Source organism: Rhyacophila brunnea, unplaced genomic scaffold (assembly GCF_057557595.1).
Source record: "Rhyacophila brunnea isolate RB1 unplaced genomic scaffold, BYU_Rbru_1.0 scaffold_7, whole genome shotgun sequence".
In the NCBI taxonomy this organism is placed as follows: Eukaryota; Metazoa; Arthropoda; class Insecta; order Trichoptera; family Rhyacophilidae; genus Rhyacophila; species Rhyacophila brunnea.
Window position 1 is genome coordinate 22,738,417 of NW_028233339.1, and position 21,524 is coordinate 22,759,940.

The 21,524-nt window shown below is 32.3% G+C and overlaps 1 protein-coding gene across 7 annotated transcripts in view; it reads right to left on the minus strand.

The window, feature by feature from the left end:
* Positions 1-21,524, minus strand: part of IP3K1 (inositol-trisphosphate 3-kinase-like protein) — a 169,243-nt gene that overhangs the window by 61,528 nt on the left and 86,191 nt on the right. For 4 of the 7 annotated variants that reach the window (XM_085957473.1, XM_085957467.1, XM_085957470.1 and 1 more), the window contains exon 1: positions 4,963-5,171. The exons of the other annotated variants lie outside the window; for them this stretch is intronic. Coding sequence is in view for 2 of the 4 variants with exons in the window: in XM_085957467.1 (XP_085813593.1) it covers positions 4,963-4,988 (26 nt within the window). In the remaining 2 variants the exon portion in view is untranslated. Of the gene's footprint in view, positions 1-4,962; positions 5,172-21,524 lie in introns of those variants that run through there. 7 annotated transcript variants of the gene reach the window in all.

Here is a 21,524-nt window from a genome sequence, read left to right on the forward strand (position 1 = left end):
AGTTTTACTAAAAACATAAAGAAATATAAATATTTTTCGTGTAATTTAGAAGGGTCATTAATTGCAAATGAGACGTCATTTACAGAATGTTGAAATTACAATCATGTATTTTGTTTTGATTTACTCAACTTGGTCACTAATGTACTTTTACTCGTTCACAATTGCAATGTTGTTTTTTTAATTTAAAATGTTATGAGACACATCCCGTAGAACACTTTGAATCGAAAACGAATAGTGTCAGTTAGCAAAATCTCCCAAAATGCATTATAACCAGACTAAGGTCACCTCACGCGTATCACGCCACGTCACCAACCTCATGCGTCATTATTGGCTTATCAAATTCTAATGATATTGATAAAAAGCGAACGAAAGGGTATCTTTTTCGATTTAAACCTATCGTTTGATGTATCAATACTAGACGGACTTTTATCCTTATCATTGTTAGGAATCGCAAGGGTATGCATGTATTTATAGACGACGAGCACATCATGGCCTTTGGTTGTGGGTCGGAATGGGAAAAATTAATAGGAAAGACATGTTGTAATAATTTACATTATGATTTATTTTTAAATCGGTTTGCCCTCCTTTACCCACATAAATATAATAATAGCGTGACTGAATCAGGGTTACAGTGGGCGAGAATACCTACTTACTGACTAAATTACTGAACTTGTATTATTAAAAGAAATTCTTTCACCACAAAATTTATCGTTTGCGGCTTAAAACGGAAGTAACGAAAAGTTTTAGCATGTGTGTAATGGAAATACAAATCGATGCAATGACACCACAAGAATTACATTTTTTATGTTTGGTTGGTAATCATTTGAAGTTAACCGCTTCTACGTCATGCTGTGCCGAAATACTTTCTATCATTGACAAACTTAACAGTGAATATAGTAGAAAGCAGGATCTAAGAAAAATAATTACAAAAGATATTCAATTGTCCGGATCCGTAAAGGTAATCGAATGGAATACGGAGCAAATATTTCTAGAATTTTACTTTATAAATTTCGGTAAATCAGAAGGTTAAAACAATGCTTGTTCTGTTCTATCCGGGTCAACATTCTAGCCATATCTCTCATTTTTTTTTTTAAATAAACCTGCAGAAAAATAGATTGGGCATTGATCTAGTATTTTTAATAGCTTTAAATCTTCAAAAAAAGTCATAGTGTGGAAGCATAGACACTAACGAACACGACTGAAGAAACGATGCTCAGAAAACTGGAAGTTTTTGAAATGTGGATGTACAGACGCATGCTCCGTATCAGCTGGAAAGACAAAGTTACAAATGGTGATGTAGAAGATGAAAAAGACCAAATAAATAAAAACACGAAAGTTGGCATATATTTTGGCCACGTCGTGTGGCATGCCGAGAGATATCAAATTCTGTATCTTATCATTGAAGGGAAGATCTCCGGTAAGCGAGGCCCTGTTACATAGAGATATCAAATAAACCCTGCTATATGAAAAACGTCCTTGGGGATTGTTTTGAAATCAGCACTTCATCCCTATTTAGTGTAGCGATAGACAGGGGGGAAATGGCCGAAATCATCGCCGATGTCCAATAAAGCAATATTGCACAAAAATAAGAAGAATACTACCCAATAGTAGTAATACACACCAGTGGCGCACCCAGAGGGGGGGGGCAGGGGGCCCTGGCACCCCCCAAAACATGAAAATTATCAGAATGATTTGAAACATGGAAATTTAAAGCCAATAAACTATACCTTGGGCTTAGATAAATAAAAACACGGCAAAAATCAGCACCCTTTTTAGAAAAAAATCTTAGACTTTAATTTCTAACACAAAAATTTCGAAACACTAATGTCGGGTTTTTTTTGAAACCCAATCCCTAATGGAACTGTCAAAAAATTCTCGGTGTCCACCCGAATTCCAGAGTGGTGTAGGTAATGGCTGGGGAGGGCTGACAGGGCTCTAGCCTGGGGGCCCGGCGTGTCGGGTTGACCAGATAAGCGAGATAAACACACATCATAAATTAGCTTTAATAGTAAAAAAAGTATTATACTTCATGACCATGAACATTTAAAATTATATAATTGTAAAAAATATTTTCTGATCATTATGTGTCGATACTCGACAGCTCCATTATTAAAGTAGATGTATTAAAAATCGCCAATAATTCACTGAATAAGTAGCCTTAATTTGAATTAAAACACAATTTGAAAAACCTTAATGTAGTGTTTCACACTGCCTTTAATCTTAGCGGTGGGTAGGGGGCCCGCCAAATATCCTAGCCTGAGGGCCCGTTTTAGGATGTAGGGGCCATGGTGTAGGTACACCGATCGCAGTAAACAAAATACCGATAAACGATAAATTAGAGTGTGTTGTGTTGAGTAAGTTTGTGTATTAGTTGAATGCAATAATATACTTTTTTTTCCATTTTCAATTAATATTTTGAAACCTCAATATTAAAAAACCAAAAATCGACGATAAACATTTGGCGAAAAGAACGACTACAATACAGTCAGTGGTGGTTAACCAAAAGAACATTTTTTTTCAGTGGTATTCGGCATAAATATTTTAGCTCTCTAGACCAAGCGGGTAGCACAGCAGATATTATTTGAGTAATGTTTTAGCATACTAGGCGCACATGTCCAGCATGGTCGTTGTTAGTCACTTCCAATCCGCCAGTCGCTGATGACACGCTCAACGGTTACCGCCACTATGCCTCCAATTTAATAAAAACTAGGAGAAACTGTACAAATATACCGTCGTGTATTGTAAAAATATGTAAAAATAATATACGAGGAAGAAAAAGAGCCTATGGGACTTATTTAAATTCTCCTCCTTGGGCCCCCCCCCGCAATATTAAATCCTGGGTGCGCCACTGATACACACATCCATCACTTCTAATGTATATGCATCTGAGGTTGTTTGTTCTAAGTTATTCATGGTTGTGTCACTTGTGTGTATTGTAAGCAGCATTGTAAAAATATAGAAAAAAAAAAATTCCATCTCTTCACTTCAATGAAATAACGCTATGTACATACTAGTATTTAAACTGAACAGTGGGTTATCTGAAAAAATACAACGGTGTAAAATCATTTTAATCCTTATCTCCATGTTCAAATAACACACTATCGAATAATATAGCTCTTTTTCGGACGAAATAAATATTTTTTTTTAGGAAAACATAATATTGCTAGAAAGGAAATCGACATTCGATTAACATCCGACATATGAATTTTCGGCTGAAAGCGGGGACACGAAACGCGCGGGAAACTAATAAGAGTGCAACTAACAGAACAGAAATATTGAGTTATCGGAAGAAAGGATAAACAAGAGAGAAAAGTCCCGTCGGGGTCACCATTTGTAGTTGTTTGGTATTTTAATTTGGTGTGATGTCCAAATACTAAGTTTAATTTTATATGAATACATATTTGATTTTTAAACACAAGAACAGTTTTTATGGTTGATTATTGTTTTATATATATTTTAATATTACGTGATAGTATGGTTTTATTATTTTTATAGTGTATATTATAGACAAACACAGTATGCGAAGAACGATTATTTAATTGAGAGATTATTTGTGAACTGCTTGATGAGAGGTTTGATCATTATCTAATACAGTGTATTATGATAAGTTCGAGCGAAGAGTACTTAATTATCTATAATAGATAGTTAGTTCTATTTTATGTTGATAGATGTTACTATACTAGAGAAGGTATACTATTTGACATTAAACAATCAGTGAATAATGAAAAGCACTAGTTGATAATGGAAAGAACAGTCTGAAAGAAAATGCGATGATTACGAATTCACGTATAAACTTAGACAAAATCAGAAAAATATGACGATTGATAATCAAATTGTTAATTTTTTTTTCCATTGGGAATCAGTGGTATATAACTGTAAAAAGTAGGCCATTTAATGTCTCAATTTCAAGTAATATATTAAAAACACACTCGTAAAACACAGCTATATTAAATTTATGTTTGGATTACAGACTTCTACTGCATTGCAGACTGGCGTTTAACCACTGCCTTCTTGAGTAGTTTATTAGAGTTAATAATATAGAAGGCAGTAATTGAAACATATATCGAAATTGGGGGCTGGTTTTTTATTCGTTACTATCAATGTGTATGATCACTGTTATCGTGTAGTAACTATGTTATTTTTATCTTTTAAGTTACACACTTTTATCAGGTTGCTAGGCAAACGTAAGTATGTAATACCAAATACTAACAACAGTAAGTAAATTTTTGTCTTATTTATTCAGTTGAATAAACGTATTTTTAGTCGGTAAATTTAACGATGGTGTCAATAAAACACCTTACTGCTGTACGCTAAACACCATCTTCCACTTCCGTTTATTTTTCTGATGAAATGATAACGTATTCTTGTTATATATATGCACAATGTTTTGCTGCTGAGTTCCTGGATCACACTCGATTGGTCTTATCGTGGAATCCCGGAGTATAAGAATTTACTTTTATAAGTGTTTTATTAGAATTCGCATATTGTTATTATCTAAAAATCTATAGGTACCTAACCGTAAAAGTGTGTTTCGTCAATACCTAAATCAGAATAAAAACATAATATAATTGGGTAAAAATTAAACTACGTGTATTCATTTTCTTACCATTCAGAGAAAAAATACATCTATCCTTTCATATTTTAAAAGTACCAAAGTTTATTATTTAAATGATGCATATTGTTTTTTTTATTTATTTAAAATATCGCAGACAATGTGTTATGGACACTAAAACAAATACGGTGACCAAAATTCACATAATTTCACGGATTTCGGGATCCCGGGGTGCGTATCCACGTAATCTGGGATTTTTAATTCCGTTCGGAATTGCACTTTCACTAACACCTACGTACCTACACAACTTAAATACATAAACGTGTTAATTAACGTAACTATTTTAAATACACTTTCTCACATTCAAAATAATAACATGTTATTCACTATGAATGTAGGTAGGTACTTACGCTGAATTGGAGCAAGCATCTGCCATAGGTATTTATGTGAAATTTAGTATTTTCTTTAAACTCAAAATAAACAAATAAAATCGCCGGCAACGTGCTTCAGGAAAGAAAATGCGGCACTATAATTTGAAATGTAAACATATTGGTTACCACATGCGTTGCTGTTCTCCTAATACAGCTGTGTGCTTAGAGCTTATAACGATAATCTTACTAAAGGATTTTCTGAGAACTTGTTGTTTTTAAAGTCTTTGATGCCACCACATTTCGTTTAATAGGAAGATTAACATTAATAAGCGATATATAAACATTCATTTAAGAGTAGTCAATTGATTACTGAGATTATATTTTATTTATAACAGGCTCGAAATTCGTCGTATATTATTATAATCTGGAAAAACAACCACAAGCAAGCAGCATTAGAAAATAATATACTTCCCCCATTTCCAGAGAATAATTAATTGTCTGTCTGCTAAATACCGGATATAAAGACAGAATACGAGAAAATTGGGATAAGTACCTGCCTACTAAAAATTTCAGCTTCATGGGTAATAAATAATATCCTTATACAAGCCCTAGATTTTTTTTAAACAAACATATTCATCAATCGCACTTTTCGGCAATTATATTTTTAGATAAATATAGAAAGAGTCTCTAGGTACTTTAACTTTAAGCAATTTCATAAAATACTGAAACAAACACTTCGTTTTGATAACCCAAAAAAAAATTAAGTAATCTTTCATAATAAGCTTAAATTTGTATACTTATTTTAACGGAATTGATATTTTTTTTTTTCACAATTATCTATCTAAAGTTACTAATCTAGCAGTTTTCTTACCAGATCTATCATTTTGAATAGGAATCTTGCAAAATACGCATCTTGCGTATGGTGCTAAATTTATTATTTTTCGATTCAGATGAAATTTAAAAAAAATCAGATAAAAAGGTTAGAATAAACAAAAGTTTTTTTAAGGTCAACATGCTTGCTTTTAATACCGTATATATCAATAGAATAATGTTACATACAATAATATGTAACTGATGCCCATATTTTATATCAACGCTAATTTTTAGTTGTACGACTTATTAATTGAAAAAAAAAAAATTTTTTCATTCTTCATTCTCTAGAAACCTATTGTTCATAATAAGTACGGTTTAATGTTAGTTTTTAGTTATTTTTAGAAACTCATTTATTTGCCAACTGGCCTATTTTTTTAGCCAATCTTTGGCAATGATAAGTATACAACATTGGACAATTTTATCTCTCTACCAGGTAAATAATACATATTCTAAATATATTTCACTAGCAACTTGGGTGTATCTTTGATCGAGTCTAAAATCTGAAAAATGAATACCTAAACAACCTTACAACGTTTTAGTTTATTGATAATCACAATCGATTCTTTATGTGTCAAGCGAGGACATTATTTTACGACTGTCATAGGACATGCATCTTAAATCAACTTCCGTCGTATAATATAACCTTTTATACAGGAAATACTCATCTTCGTGCGCCGTATTACTTTTATATAACTATCATACTCGTACCCATGCATAACAGTTAACAGTGTGATGTGAATACGGTGTCTCTAATTAAATAATTCCTGTGAATGACGTTAAAAATGACATTGTTAATGTATTGTGCGTCCAGCTCAATATAATTAGTTATGGACACGTAGGATCCGGATGTAGCTACCTACCACCTATTGTCTATGGTGGAATAGATTTTGCTACATGAGATGACATGACTAGACTAGTTAAATAATTTTAGCTTGTTCCTATTTCGAATTCATAAATTAAATTAAAATGTATCAAAGTATTGCCAGTAAGAAAATTATAAAGCCAAAGAGGTTTTATTTTTATTTCGTACCTATTACATGATAAGTATTCATTTTCTATTTCATATGCAACAACATAATATTAAATAAGGAAGAAGAAAAGATATATTTTTATTAAAAATTGATCTTTGAAAAATGTCAGGCAATTAGCTTTCAATTTCCTGAAGAAATAATAATAATATGTTGCATAACAATATTATTTCATCAATAAAATAAATTCATTGTTGTCATAATAAATGTATGGAAATCTAGGCATTTGCTATAATATATAATCGATTATTATAATACGAATATAAAAAAATATATGCACGCAAATAAATAGGAATGCATCAATAGGCAATTAAAACGAAGACATTACTACTGTAGCCTACTTGTAGCGATATTTTTTTGAGAACATAAAATTAATTTATTATGAAATATTAATAAATTTAATTATTATGATAATTACTTCAATTGTATGGATGCATAAACATATTTTCACAGGTATCTCAAGCATAATATTCATTAATTAATTAATTACATGCGAGAATGTTTAATAAATATTTTAAAATCTTGTTTTATGGCTATAAAATTTTACCTGAATAGAATATAAATATCTAAGTATTTCAACTAAAAAAACTATTTAATAATTCATTAGGATAAAAAATAATTCCTATGATAATTAATAAAATGTTGATCATGTTGACAGTGTTTAGTAACGACTAGAAAGCGTTGAATTAATTAGATAGATAAGTCAATGTGTCCTCGGGTTGTTGTTATTTCTAAATGGGTATTCAGCAGTATTCAGTAACGTCCCTAGGTAAATTGTCGCACATAGCCCCGTTTCGCGCGCTTAAAATTTCACGCGATTATTTTTTTCCAAACAGTTGCGATGGATAATGGATTCACTGGATAAAATAAATTCACATAACACTGAAGCGGTCTTTTCCGCGTCGTATCAGTGTAATTAACTTGCAGAATTAACCGCACTAACATGTAGTGCAGGATCCCATAGACTTTTCGTATACATAATATGCGGAACGCATTCTGACAATTGGAATAGGTTTTAGGGGTCATAAAGATATATAAAGTCGATGTTGCCAGGCGATATTAGCTGCCATTTTTTTTATTGAGGTTTTAATTTTTTTTCTTATAACCCACCAAAAATTGTTCTGAGTTCTTCAATAAAACCAAGACCGAATCAGGGATTGATTGAAAATGCAATAATTGTACCATGCCATCGGCATGGTCGTAGAACGGTTCGTCCCGTTTGAAAAAAATTAAAATAGCGGATAGTGCAATGTGTTCAAAATTATCTTATACTTATGCGCGTTAGAATTGATCAGTGACGTCCCGTGGGGGTAGGCAGATTGAGCGTCGCTTGGGGGCGGCAGTTGCTCGAAGGGCGGCAAATCGATGAGAATCATTTGTTATATATAGAAACAGGTACCTAAACTTAGTAATAGCGGGAATATCTTTTCATTAAAAAAATGAGCTCACTGGTTGGAAACAAAATGTATTAATTAACATGAAAAGTTCAACAGGAATGTAATTTTTTTCGAGTTTGCGATGTCTAGTTTACTTCCGTTGTTCTTGGACGTCACGTCCTTGATGACCAGCAATGGCGCGTGCAGATTTGCGAATTATATTTTAATTATATGTAGGTTATGTAGGTACACAATAACCTAATAAATGTATCCAAATATTTTTGCCAGTCACTAGCGAGTTTTGAAAATTGTCAGATCTATTTTTAAATGTATCCGAAACCGTGGACCCGCAATATTATCTACTGAAGTAGAGATGGCATTTAAATTAAATTTAGCGGTATGTATTTTGTTACTAATGTATCCATACAACACATTTCTTAGATATTGGAGTCATGAAATGATGGTAAAAAATACTGTATAAAAATGGGGCGGCATATTGGCGCTGCTTAGGAGCGGCATTTTGTCTAGGGACGTCACTGGAATTGATACTTGATACTAGACCGCTTATTGGAACGCCGTTGGTTTATTTCTATACACTTTAACTTATATTACTAAATTATATACTTAATGGTTTCTCGTTGTTATTATTTTTAAAGTACCAACTGTCACTCTGACGTTTAATAGTTTGTTTACGTAAGGAATTGCAAACCGACAAGGCCGACAATAATAAATTCGCTGCCTAGGCAACGGAACAATTCTAAACTATAATATTATACTGTATAATCGTCACGATTGCAGTATCATACTGTGGCGTAAAGGTGCGTTCTGCTTATAACCGGACAATCGGTGGTTCGAATCCAATCGAGTGCGTTTTTTTTCGTGTGAAAAAATAAATTATGTGTTACATGTCATACGCCAAAAATACACTCTGATCTGATTTCCCAAACGCGCCAAAAGAAGTATAACTTCAAAAATATTTAAAATTCTTGTATTTATATCCACTAAAGTTAAGGTGGTACATACGTTATCAGTGCTGCATGCGAAGAAATCTCCGTTCCACGAGACCTAAATCGAAAATTGTATTATTCTCTTTTCTATATCTATGTATAACAATACTTATTATTGACTTAGGGGCCCGATACATCGGTTTGCTTAAATTCCCTCTATAAGCAGACATGTGTATTTATTTACACGTAGTAAAAGAACGCAGTAAACCAACAACAATAATCAATTATTGATATATGTATAATAGTTATGCTTAATAAAGCATAACTATTTTACTTAGATTTTTAGCTATTATACGTAGCTTTGACAAAAATATATTATTTAGTGTGTGGGTCCAATATTTATGGTGGTAGGCGAAATATCTGTAGGGACGTTTTTACATGAAGTGTCAGTTCCAAACGTACTATAATTATTATAGCAGGTATCTGTACTATAATTTTTGTCAGCGTAGGTATGTAAGTACGATAGGAACTATGTGTCAGTGGCGCACCCAGGGGTGGGCCAAGGGGCCCTGGCACCCCCCAAAAATGAAAATTATCAGAATGATTTTAAACATTGAAATTGAAAGCCAATAAACCATACCGTTGGGCTTATACAAATAAAGACACGGCAAAAAAATGATTTGTAATAATTCTCCAGCACCCTTTTTAGAAAAATTTCTAAGATTTTAATTTCTAACACAAAAATTTCGAAACACTAATGTCAGGTTTTTTTAGAAATACAATCCCTAATGGAACTGTCAAAAAATTCTCGGTGTCCACCTGATTTCCGGAGTGGCGTAGGTCATGGCTGGGGAGGGCTGACAGAGCTCTAGCCTGGAGGCCCGGGCTGTGGGGGGCCCGGCGTGTCGGGTTTACCAGATAAGTGAGATAAACACACATCATAAATTAGCTTTAATAGTAAAAAAAAGTCGCCTGCGGCGCTATTATACTTCATGGCCATGAACATTTTCAATTACTTATATAATTGTGCAATATACTTTTTGATTATTATGTGTCGATACTCGACAGCTCCATTATTTAAGTAGATGTATTAAAAATCGCCAATAATTTACTGTATAAGTACCCTTAATTTGAACTGAAACACAATTTGAAGAACGTTAATGTAGTGTTTCACACTGCCTTTAATCTTAGCGGTAGGTAGGGGGGCCACCAAATATCGTAGCCTGAGGGCCCGTTTCAGGATGTAGGGACCATGGTGTACAAAAGACCGATAAACGAGAAATTAGGCTGTGAAGAAGAAAAAGATCCTATGGGACTAATTTACATTCTCCTCCTTGGCCCCCCCAATATTAAATCCTGGGTGCGCCACTGCTATGTGTGTACATTAAAAACAAAATAATGATCCGGTTCGTGGATTGTATGCGTACGAATACGTATTCCGTCGTCAGCGCTACAAGTACATTGGCTGCCAAGTAATTAGTAGCATTAGTAGAGGTAAACATCCTCACGCACATCATCGAACAACCGAATCATTGTTTTGTTTTTACTGTATTACTCCAAAATTACTATCAATTTTGAATTTACGCACTGTACTTTGAAAGGAAACACTATAATTTTGAAAATCAGAAAAGTACCACATATGTGAAAAGTACCACGTGTCAAAGTACACGAGAAAAAAAAGATCATTTCTATCTTAATCTGAAAGAAAATTTTTCAATTAGCAGCTCATAAGATAAAATTGTATTTACGTATAGTTCGTCAAGTGGGGTAGATACGCCGGTAAAATATATGTCAATAAAGAGGTACGCTAGTTTGCGAAATACTAGGGTACCTACCAGTAGGTAAATAAAAAAGAAATTCTTTTGGCATTATTGTGATATTTACACATGTGTTTCCAATAAAATAATATTACATTCTTAAATCTTCTGTTCAAAATTAAAAATTAAAAATCCAGTTTTGAATATAGAATAATCAATTAGAATATGCACTTATTTATTTATAGATAAACTGTAATAATTATTAGGTATTTAATCAATTAATCTATTGAATTGATAATGCATTATCAATGACGGAAAATATACATATTGTGGATAATAATATAATGATTGTATTTCAACCAGTATTAATATAACATTAAAAAATTACAGTGCTCTTGGGGTAAAGAAAAATCCTCTGTAATTTTCCTATATTGTATGTGACCCAGGGCTAGATTGGAAGATTCTGAATAGTAATTAATTATTAAATTAACACATGTTTAATTAGGTACCACAATTAACATAATTCGCAGATTTATAAAACAACTAAATATTGAGTTATGCGCTAAGTGGCCTCGTGCTATAGAGGTATTGTAATATAGTATAACCGGTATATTATTCGGGTTTAATATCAACCGACATCTTTGATAATGATAATAAACACCTCAATATAAATTCTTGATCATCCATACAATTATCAAAATATAGACAATGTAGTGCGACTTTTTTATTGTAGCTGCGATGTCAAAGCGGCGATATAACGAACTGAAAAGAATCACCCATTTTATTTCACGTACATCTCTGTACCCCGCCTCCTGTTTCCGTCAGTTTACACGGCATACAGTGCTGGAACGTGTTGGTTACAACTAGGGATTCCAATCCCGAGATCCCGAGCTATTTTCGATACCTATGAATCCCGGGATTGGTAAACATAAGCCAGAAGATTTCGGGATTGATTTTTTTATGAATTTTTATGGAAAATAAAATAAAAACGAAAATATAACAGAAAAAAAACTTTTAATAACAAACAACTAAATTAGAAATAAACTGAGTGAATGAAGTTTGATTTATACCCATATGTATGTTGCCGATTCATTTTATTTTTTCACATAAATTAATAAAAATGAGAAAGATTGGAAAAAAACAATGCTTCGCACTTTTAACAAAGTAATTTCATCATGATCTCATACGTTTTATGGCAGTTTCATATTAGGCTGACTAATTAGATTATGAAGTGGAAAGGCCATACACCATGATTTGCATATACTATTTAAAATCTCGCTAACCCATTCATTAAGTCTTTACTATGAGAAACAGCAATTAAATTCACATTATTATTAATATTATTTACTCATTAAACTTATGTATTTTCAAGATTGAACGTACTCAATATTAACAATAAAAATGTCTTATATAGTATAAATTATACTAGATTTATTTTTAACCGATTTTATCAATGTTATTTGTAAATATAAAAAAAATATATTAACTATGGAAAAAAATGCCGATCCCGGGATTGTCAAATTGTAATCCCGAAATCACGGGATCAGAATTGGATTCCCTAGTTACAACAAAGAAGTAGCATACACCTATTTTTGAGACATCTCATTTATTTTTCGTAAATTTAAATTTACAATCATACCCGATCAGTCTACGTTGTGTTTTGTGTTCATAATATTTTGTTACTACATATTATATTTTTCTGTCTGTTTATTTAGATACATATTGTCAATTATCATATTATTTTGTTATTGAAAATTCTCTTTCCATGTATTATATATAATATAAGTATATAATAATATAATATACATATGGGATTAAAGACAATATTTTACTTTCTGTCAATTCTATCTGTGTACTAATTTGTTTCTCAAAATAATAAATTGTAACTACAATCTAAGATTTGTAAATGTAAGCACAAATACGTCGAAGAATGCCGTATCTATATAGACGGAGTCTAAATATGCGAAAGTGAAGCTGCAAATATGATACTAAGAATAATGGTTATAAGCTGCAAGTTAGTTATCGCCCACAAGTGTCCACAAAAGCATTTTAATACAATTTTAGATTAATCAGTCAATAAATATGATGAATTGCCAAACAATGCTATAAAACTTTAATTGATCTTTTTTTTTTCTTTCGACCATGTCCGATCCTAATAGGATCATATGGGCCTCCAAGGAGTGGAGGTTTGTATTAACAGATTTTATTTTTACAAGAAATGGATGTCAGCCACTTGCTCAACCTATTAGGTCCATACTCTGACTCATACACAAATTAAAAAACAATATGTGTACTTGCCAGACCCAGGATTCGAACCTGGCGGCACCTCTCTGGGGTTTCCGCGAGTCAAAATATAATAAGTATGAGAAAAAGAATATGAAATGTGACTGCAGTTGACATCAATAAGCTAGACTTCGACAAATTGTGTAAAAAAATGCAAGCACACCCCAGTCACTAAATATAATGCAAGGGTAGGAGACAGCTGGGGAACGAGTTGATGCTAGTAGTGAGTGAATTACATTAATTTTATGTTAATTTTTTTTAATAAAAAATACAATAATTGTCTTTAAGGGCCCACACGCGCCACGTAGGTCAAAATGGAGATTTTATGGTATTTTCAGAGCATAAGCCTGGATATTCCTTAAACGTTGTAGAAAATCTATTTATATAATTTTGAAGCCATATTATCCTTTATATTTATTTTAAACATTTTTGATTACTGCATAAAATATTTTTATTACATAATAGTATTCTTTTAAACCTCTCGATCTAATGTTTTAGAATATAGTCATATTTCAGTACATCCATGTGCAGTGGTGTTAAGATTTTTGAGATTTAATAATTTTTAAACGCATTTATAAAACCATTAGTAAAATTTTTATACCTATAGTGAAATATTTACGATAAAAAAATATATGTATAATCTCTGTGATCCCAAATTTGACAAGAATTAGGCATTTTGTTATGCAAAAATAGGCACGATTAACACATTTTAAGATAATTCTAAAGATACTGATTATAAGCTAAGCCTTTGACCTTCTTTTGAAATAAGCCATTTCTATTGGCATTTCATTCCAGCAAAAGAAATGGCGTATTTCAAAAAAATACTACATTATTCTTATGTCAATAATTATTATAAAACAATCATTATTCGTAGGATGTTTTATCACATTTGAATGGTCAAAGACATAGCTGAATTTTATTATTATTATTAACTTATCTATGAAATGTTATACCATCATGTTGGTTTTCAGTATGGCTACCAAATTTAAACACGACATAGTTAACCATATTTTCAACTAAATTAATTAAAAATAATTACCACTAACTTTATATTTAGCACAAAAACAATAACTTTCTGCAATACGCGCTCACAGTGTTTGAATGAATGGAGTCATTGATACGACTAATAAACATTGTCTTAAAACTACTGTTTTTTTTTTAAATTCTTTAACATTTGTATATATATAATACTTTTTACCCGGAGCGGAGCAGACGCTGGAGCGGAGCTTGAGCAAGTATTAGGTCCCGAAGCGGAGCAACCCAAAAAAGTGTCCGCTCCAACCATGTCATTGGCTCCAACCCTCTGGTTTGTACAGCTTCGAAACTACCAACAGGTTTGTTTATGGGCACCAATTCAAACATATTGAAATCGTTCTGATATGCTATCAAAACTCACAATACAAAGAGTGCACAGTGATCCCTAGGTATATTCCAATTTATTTAGTGGACAATTTATTATATTACTCACGTTTTAAATATTTTTCTTTTAAATTTAGTTTAATGTACAGACGTACAGGATGTTTACACGCAGTAAGTAGGTAGCACGTAATAATCATTGCAAGCGCAAGTAATATTCTTTTTAACATTTTCTTTAAATATTTGTTGTTAAATTGTTGTTTATTAAGACTTTTGGATACATTTTTGCTGTTTTATTGAAGTTAAAACTATTAGACGTCATGTAAATTAGAATCAAATATTTACACAGATTGTTTTACAGTGGATGGCAACTTTAAGTTTTTAATATCTAAATTATAATTAAAAAAATGGTCTAAAATCTGTTAAAATAATGTTCCTTGTATGAGACCAATGCTTTTTTGTTATTAGGAAGAACGTGCGGTGACAACCAAGAAGTATATTAACACTCCCGTCACTGTAATGTCACCTTAGGTTAGGTTACCCAGCTCACTAAATTACAAATATTTCAGTTAATATGCACTCATCTTCATATTTTAGCTATTCCTAGAATCATCGATATCCCAATTAAAACGTTATTATTTTCAAATCGATAGCATTATCCAGTAAATACATATAATTGATAGATATCCGTCAGATTTAATTTATCTATAATAAATTAAAAATGCACATTAAAAATAGAGCATCACATTCCATTACAAACAAAAGATGATAATATTATAATCTAAACGTAACCATATGCGACAAAGAGAAACATTACAACAATACGACTTAATATTGAGAAACTATCACGACCGGACATCTTGTAGACTTCTTTGTAGATCTTTACAGATAAAACAAAAAGCATTATAATGATGACGAAATTATTACAAAAATAGATATTTTGCTTTTTATTACTGCAATATTGTCAATATCGTATGGTAACCTAAGTTGACATCGCCGCAATGGATGGTATTTTTGAGCATCGTAAAGAGAAGGTTAAGGTATGCTCTTATTATTTAGTAGATATAATTAGACAAAAATATAATATGTACAGGTTCAACTTTTCGTTTGATGTTCCACGTTAGGTACTAAGCAATTACGAATTACATACTTACCTACAACACAAATTTTAGTGATATAGCACGCTATACTAATAACTAATAACAATAATTATTATGTTTTCATAAGAGCCGACTGGTTTTGAGTTTATAAGCACTGCATACAAATATAGCTATTTGCGATACCTGCCTGATTACTGATTGGTTTTCGACGAATGACGCACGTAGATCAGGTGTAATTCAAGATTTACATATTTTTCCATGATTGTTTGCTTATAGATTTACAAGTAAGTGTGGAAACATTTTGGCTTTTTCCTACAAAAACACGTATTATAATTATAATAATAATAAAATTTAAAAGGTAAACACTTTGATAGGTGGGAAATCAATGGAACAGCCGAAAGGCGCTACCTACTTGAATATCATGTTATCAGTCGATTCACACTTGGAAGTCAAGGGTATACCAACAGTTACTTAAATACACATTAATTTAACTAATAAAAAGCATCATAATTAGTATGTACTTAAATAAAAAGTACAGATGTATAAAATATAATCATTCGTTTTCTTGCCAGTGAAGAGCCTCCGCTCATTACGACGGCCAGCCACTGACACACGACGCAACGGCTGGTGGGTGAATAATATAATCACACGCAGTCCACTTAGTTAGATTTTGTACTGTCTTTGTATGGAGAGAGAGGAAGCTGGATAAAGCGGAGACCGCTATGGAAGTGATAAGATGAGGTAATATAAGATACGCATGAAGTGGCACGGGGGTAAGAGAATATCGCTGTGCGTCGAAAAAGTTTGTTTGTTCCATTATAACTCAAAAACTACTGGACCAATATCGATGAAAGTAGACTATACAGATTATCGGTTACTTTTTTGATAAAAAATAGTATAATTCATTATTAGTAAGTAAATTGGTCGGATAGCAGCAGTGGAGTGGTGAGGTGAGCCATTCACATTCCATCCAAGATTCAGCCATTGTTGATCGCATGTGCTAAAAGTTATACACTGTATAGATTAACGTTTACTTTATTGTCACAAATTTAGTACAATTCATTATTAGTAGGGAAATTGCTCGGATAGCAGCGGTGGAGTGGTGAGGTGAGCCATTCACATTCCATCCCACATTCAGCCATTGTTAATTGCGCGGGCTCAGCCGAGTGTGATACTGACGTACCTACGCGTCTAAAGGCACTGACTGGATATGGATTGGAAATTGAACGGCTGTTAGAGGTGCGCGCGCCTATATCCAACCACCGTGTCGGTATTTCATTGATAAAATATAATTATACATTAAATAACTAATACATTATAGGTAAGGTAATTTAGAGTATCTACATAATATCATTATATATAATATTATAATGAACATAACGAAAGGAAAAATCCGCTACGGTTGAATACGATTGCATTTAGTGAAAAATTTAATTAAAATGGCATCAGAAAACAATCATTAGAAACGCACACACGTATTTAATGTACCTAGTAGTTGTGGAAAATATTCAAATAATTAAAAGCTATACCTAGTAGAATAGATACTAAATTTAGGCGCCTATATAATAAAATCTCATATCATCATTGTACCTCGTGATATTCTATATATAATCAATAATTATTTTATAACAGTCATGAAAATTTGTACGTAATTTAGTATGCATTTCCCGGTATATTAGCATATTTTATTAAATGTTTTCCTCGCATCACTTTCGCTCATTGGCACGGTGTGTATATGTGTAGCACGCGTGTACCAACTGTTTGAAGCTACGTTTCCCAAAGTTTTTCTTACTGTGCGCCTACACCACAAACGATAATTACATTAAGTACCTATTTATAAATGTATCTTTATTTATCTGTCTGTAACTCGGTGTAATATAGCGCGCGGACATTCACATACATACACACACTCCCACTCTGTCTGAGCAATGTCTGTTAAAAGTCTGACTTGACTAGTTCAAACGATCAAAAAAAAGTTCAGTTTTATTTATTATTTTTATTTATTTATTTATTAGTTTCATTTTAGTTTCATTAGTTTCGTTTTATTTATTTATTAGTTTCAGTATTATTTCTATCAAGAAATAATACTGAAATGTCATTTTGACATGTCATATTAATTTCCATAGTAATGCACGTATATATTAATAATTTAGTTGCTAGGACCGCAGACCCCTAGCAGCCAATAATGGTGTCGAAATAACTTTTCATACAAAACAGAATTAACTGAAAATTAATTCAATTCTACTTAAAGATGGCTAAAATTATTAAAAAATGCATTGGCATCGTGTTCTGATATATTCTAAAAGTTTCAAATGTCTAGCTTGTCGGGAAGTTAGTTAAAAATAGATTGCAAGATTTTTACCGGACAAATAAGAATTCGAGCAAAGAAAAACGTTGTAAAAATACAATGTTATTTAAGATGACTAATTATTTATTATAACCCACATAACCTAAGATGTATTATGATGTTATCGCATGTTATTAGCAACATTCATAATTTTTGTATGAAAACTTTGATGAGCACTAGATCAGATCATGATGTAAAATAATCAATTGAAAATTAAACGGTTTGACCTATTAGAGTTTATAGAACCATGTCGCTAAAGGCAGTAAGCAATAAAATAGTTCAATAATGAGCGATTTTCCCCACATTTATAATAGAATATTTTGATGGTAAAGAGATACCGAGTTTTGCATACGTGATGTATTTATTTGTTTCATAAAAGCAACGTTCAACTTAGATAATAATATATTATTATATAGCATTATAACACTGACCACGTTTTTAAAATAAAACCTGAAACTATATTATTTTCCGTCTGCCTTTCTACAAGGTATGCTTACTTTTCACTATCTTTAATTAATCTCGTAGGTCATTCTGCTCTTGAAACATTTTTGCCAGTTATCGCGAGGGATGGTTTCCAATCCTGGTGTGCTAAAGAATTTGAATTTACATGCGCCTGTCAATTACCTACGTGGTCGCAGCCATGATTTATTCTGGATCGTAATCATTTCCTTGTGTCAAGCCTATCAGGCACCATTAGCGAGAGGTGCAAGACTAGTCAAAGCGCTCCCTAAAGACGTAGACATTTTCAGTGACGTACCATGTAATTTGTAATGAAATTTAATTTTTCTGTATAATAATATTGTACTTATGTTTTTTTATTATATAACATATTCTCTTCTCTCTTGTGAGGGTAATATTTGTTATAATGTAAATCTCATATTGTGAACGTCTTGAATTTAGATTTGTTATGACCACAATGTTTTGTTTTCTTAAATAAATAAATATCAATCAATAGGTACATCATAAGATCCATAGACAGTACGTACCTAGTTTATATTATTATTATAATGCATCTATTAAAAAAGCAATATTGTGATAATTGCTTTATCAATTTTACAGTGGTGATTTTCTCTGAAGCAGATGACGCAATAGATTCGTCAGAAAATTTAAAAGGGGGGCTCGAAACCATCCAAATCAGTCATACAATTTTTATTAAATACTAGCTGAAGTACCCGGCTTCGCACGGGGTCGCTTCGTGGTTATATTTATCTTAGATATTTGAAAAATATTAAGAGGTAATTATTTCTTTAATATTAAAATATCTGTGTAATACAATATGGCAATATGAAAATAATTATAATAGGAGTAAAGGTCAAACATAAGAACACTAAATTAAAATCGAATCCAAAATATGAAAACGTTATTAATGTTATAAATATGTAATAAAAAAAAATCAAAATTGGATGGAACAAACAAACAACAAACTTTGTATGTTATATAATAATAATTTAGAAACTGCACACAACTGACAAAAGTTTCATCGCAATCGGATGAATGGTATAGGAACGCATACGAATAGTAGAAGAAGATGATTTTCTAATTCAGAAACCTTCGTGGGCATGCGCATGACAACTCACCAAAGTTTCATTGCAATCGGATTAATGGTATAGGAACGCATACGAATAGAAGAAGAAGAAGATGGTTGTACTAATTCAAAAACCTTCGCGGGCTTGCGCACAACAACTGGTCAAAATTTCATCACAATCGGATGAATGGCATAAGAACCCATACAAATAGAAGAAGAAAAAGATGATTGTAGTAATTCAGAAACCTTTGCGGGCAAGGGCACAACAACTCACCAAAGTTTCATTGCAATCGGATGAATGGTATAGGAACGCATACGAATAGAAGAAGAAGAAGATGGTTGTACTAATTCAGAACTCTTCGCGGGCGTGCTCACAACAACTGGTTAAAATTTCATCGCAATCGGATGAATGGTATAAGAACGCATACAAATAGAAGAAGATAGAATAGAAGAAAAAGAAAATAGTTGTAACAATTCAGAGACCTTTGCGGCGTGAGCACAACAGTTGATCAAAATTTCATTGCAATCGGATGAATGGTATAGGAACGCATACGAATAGAAGATAGAATAGAAGAAGAAGATGGTTGTACCAATTCAGAAACCTTCGCGGGTGTTGGCACAATTACTGACGAAAAATTTGTTGCAATCGGATGAATGGAATAGAAACGCATACGAATAGAAGAATATAGAATAGAAGAAGAAGAAGATAGTTGTACTAATTCAAAAACCATTGCGGGTGTTACCACAACAACTGACGAAGGTTTCATCGCAATCGGATAAATGGTATAGGGACCATACGAATAAAAGAAGATAGAATGAAGAAGAAGAAGAAGAAGATGGTTGTACTAATTCAGAAACCTTCGCGGGTGTAGGCACAATTACTAACGAAAATTTTATTGCAATCGGATGAATGAAATAGGAACGCATACGAATAGAAGAATATAGAATAGAAGAAGAAGAAGAAGAAGAAGATGGTTGTACTAATTAAAAAACCATTTCGGGTGTTACCACAACAACTGATGAAGGTTTCATTGCAATCGGATGAATGGTATAGGGACCATACGAATAAAAGAAGATAGAATGAAGAAAAAGAAGAAGAAGAAGATAGTTGTACTAATTCAGAAACCTTTGCGGGTGTTGGCACAATTACTGACGAAAATTTTATTGCAATCGGATGAATGGAATAGGAACGCATACGAATAGAAGAATAATAAGAAGAAGAAGATGGTTGTACTAATTCAAAAACCATTGCGGGTGTTACCACAACAACTGATGAAGGTTTCATCGCAATCGGATGAATGGTATAGGGACCATACGAATAAAAGAAGATAGAATGAAGAAGAAGAAGAAGAAGATGGTTGTACTAATTCAGAAACCTTCGCGGGTGTAGGCACAATTACTAACGAAAATTTTATTGCAATCGGATGAATGGAATAGGAACGCATACGAATAGAAGAATATAGAATAGAAGAAGAAGAAGAAGAAGATGGTTATACTAATTAAAAAACCATTGCAGGTGTTACCACAACAACTGATGAAGGTTTCATTGCAATCGGATGAATGGTATAGGGACCATACGAATAAAAGAAGATAGAATGAAGAAGAAGAAGAAGATAGTTGTACTAATTCAGAAACCTTTGCGGGTGTTGGCATAATTACTGACGAAAATTTTATTGCAATCGGATGAATGGAATAGGAACGCATACGAATAGAAGAATATAGAATAGAAGAAGAAGAAGAAGAAGATGGTTGTACTAATTCAAAAACCATTGCGGGTGTTACCACAACAACTGATGAAGGTTTCATCGCAATCGGATGAATGGTATAGGGACCATACGAATAAAAGAAGATAGAATGAAGAAGAAGAAGAAGATAGTTGTACTAATTCAGAAACCTTTGCGGGTGTTGGCATAATTACTGACGAAAATTTTATTGCAATCGGATGAATGGAATAGGAACGCATACGAATAGAAGAATATAGAATAGAAGAAGAAGAAGAAGAAGATGGT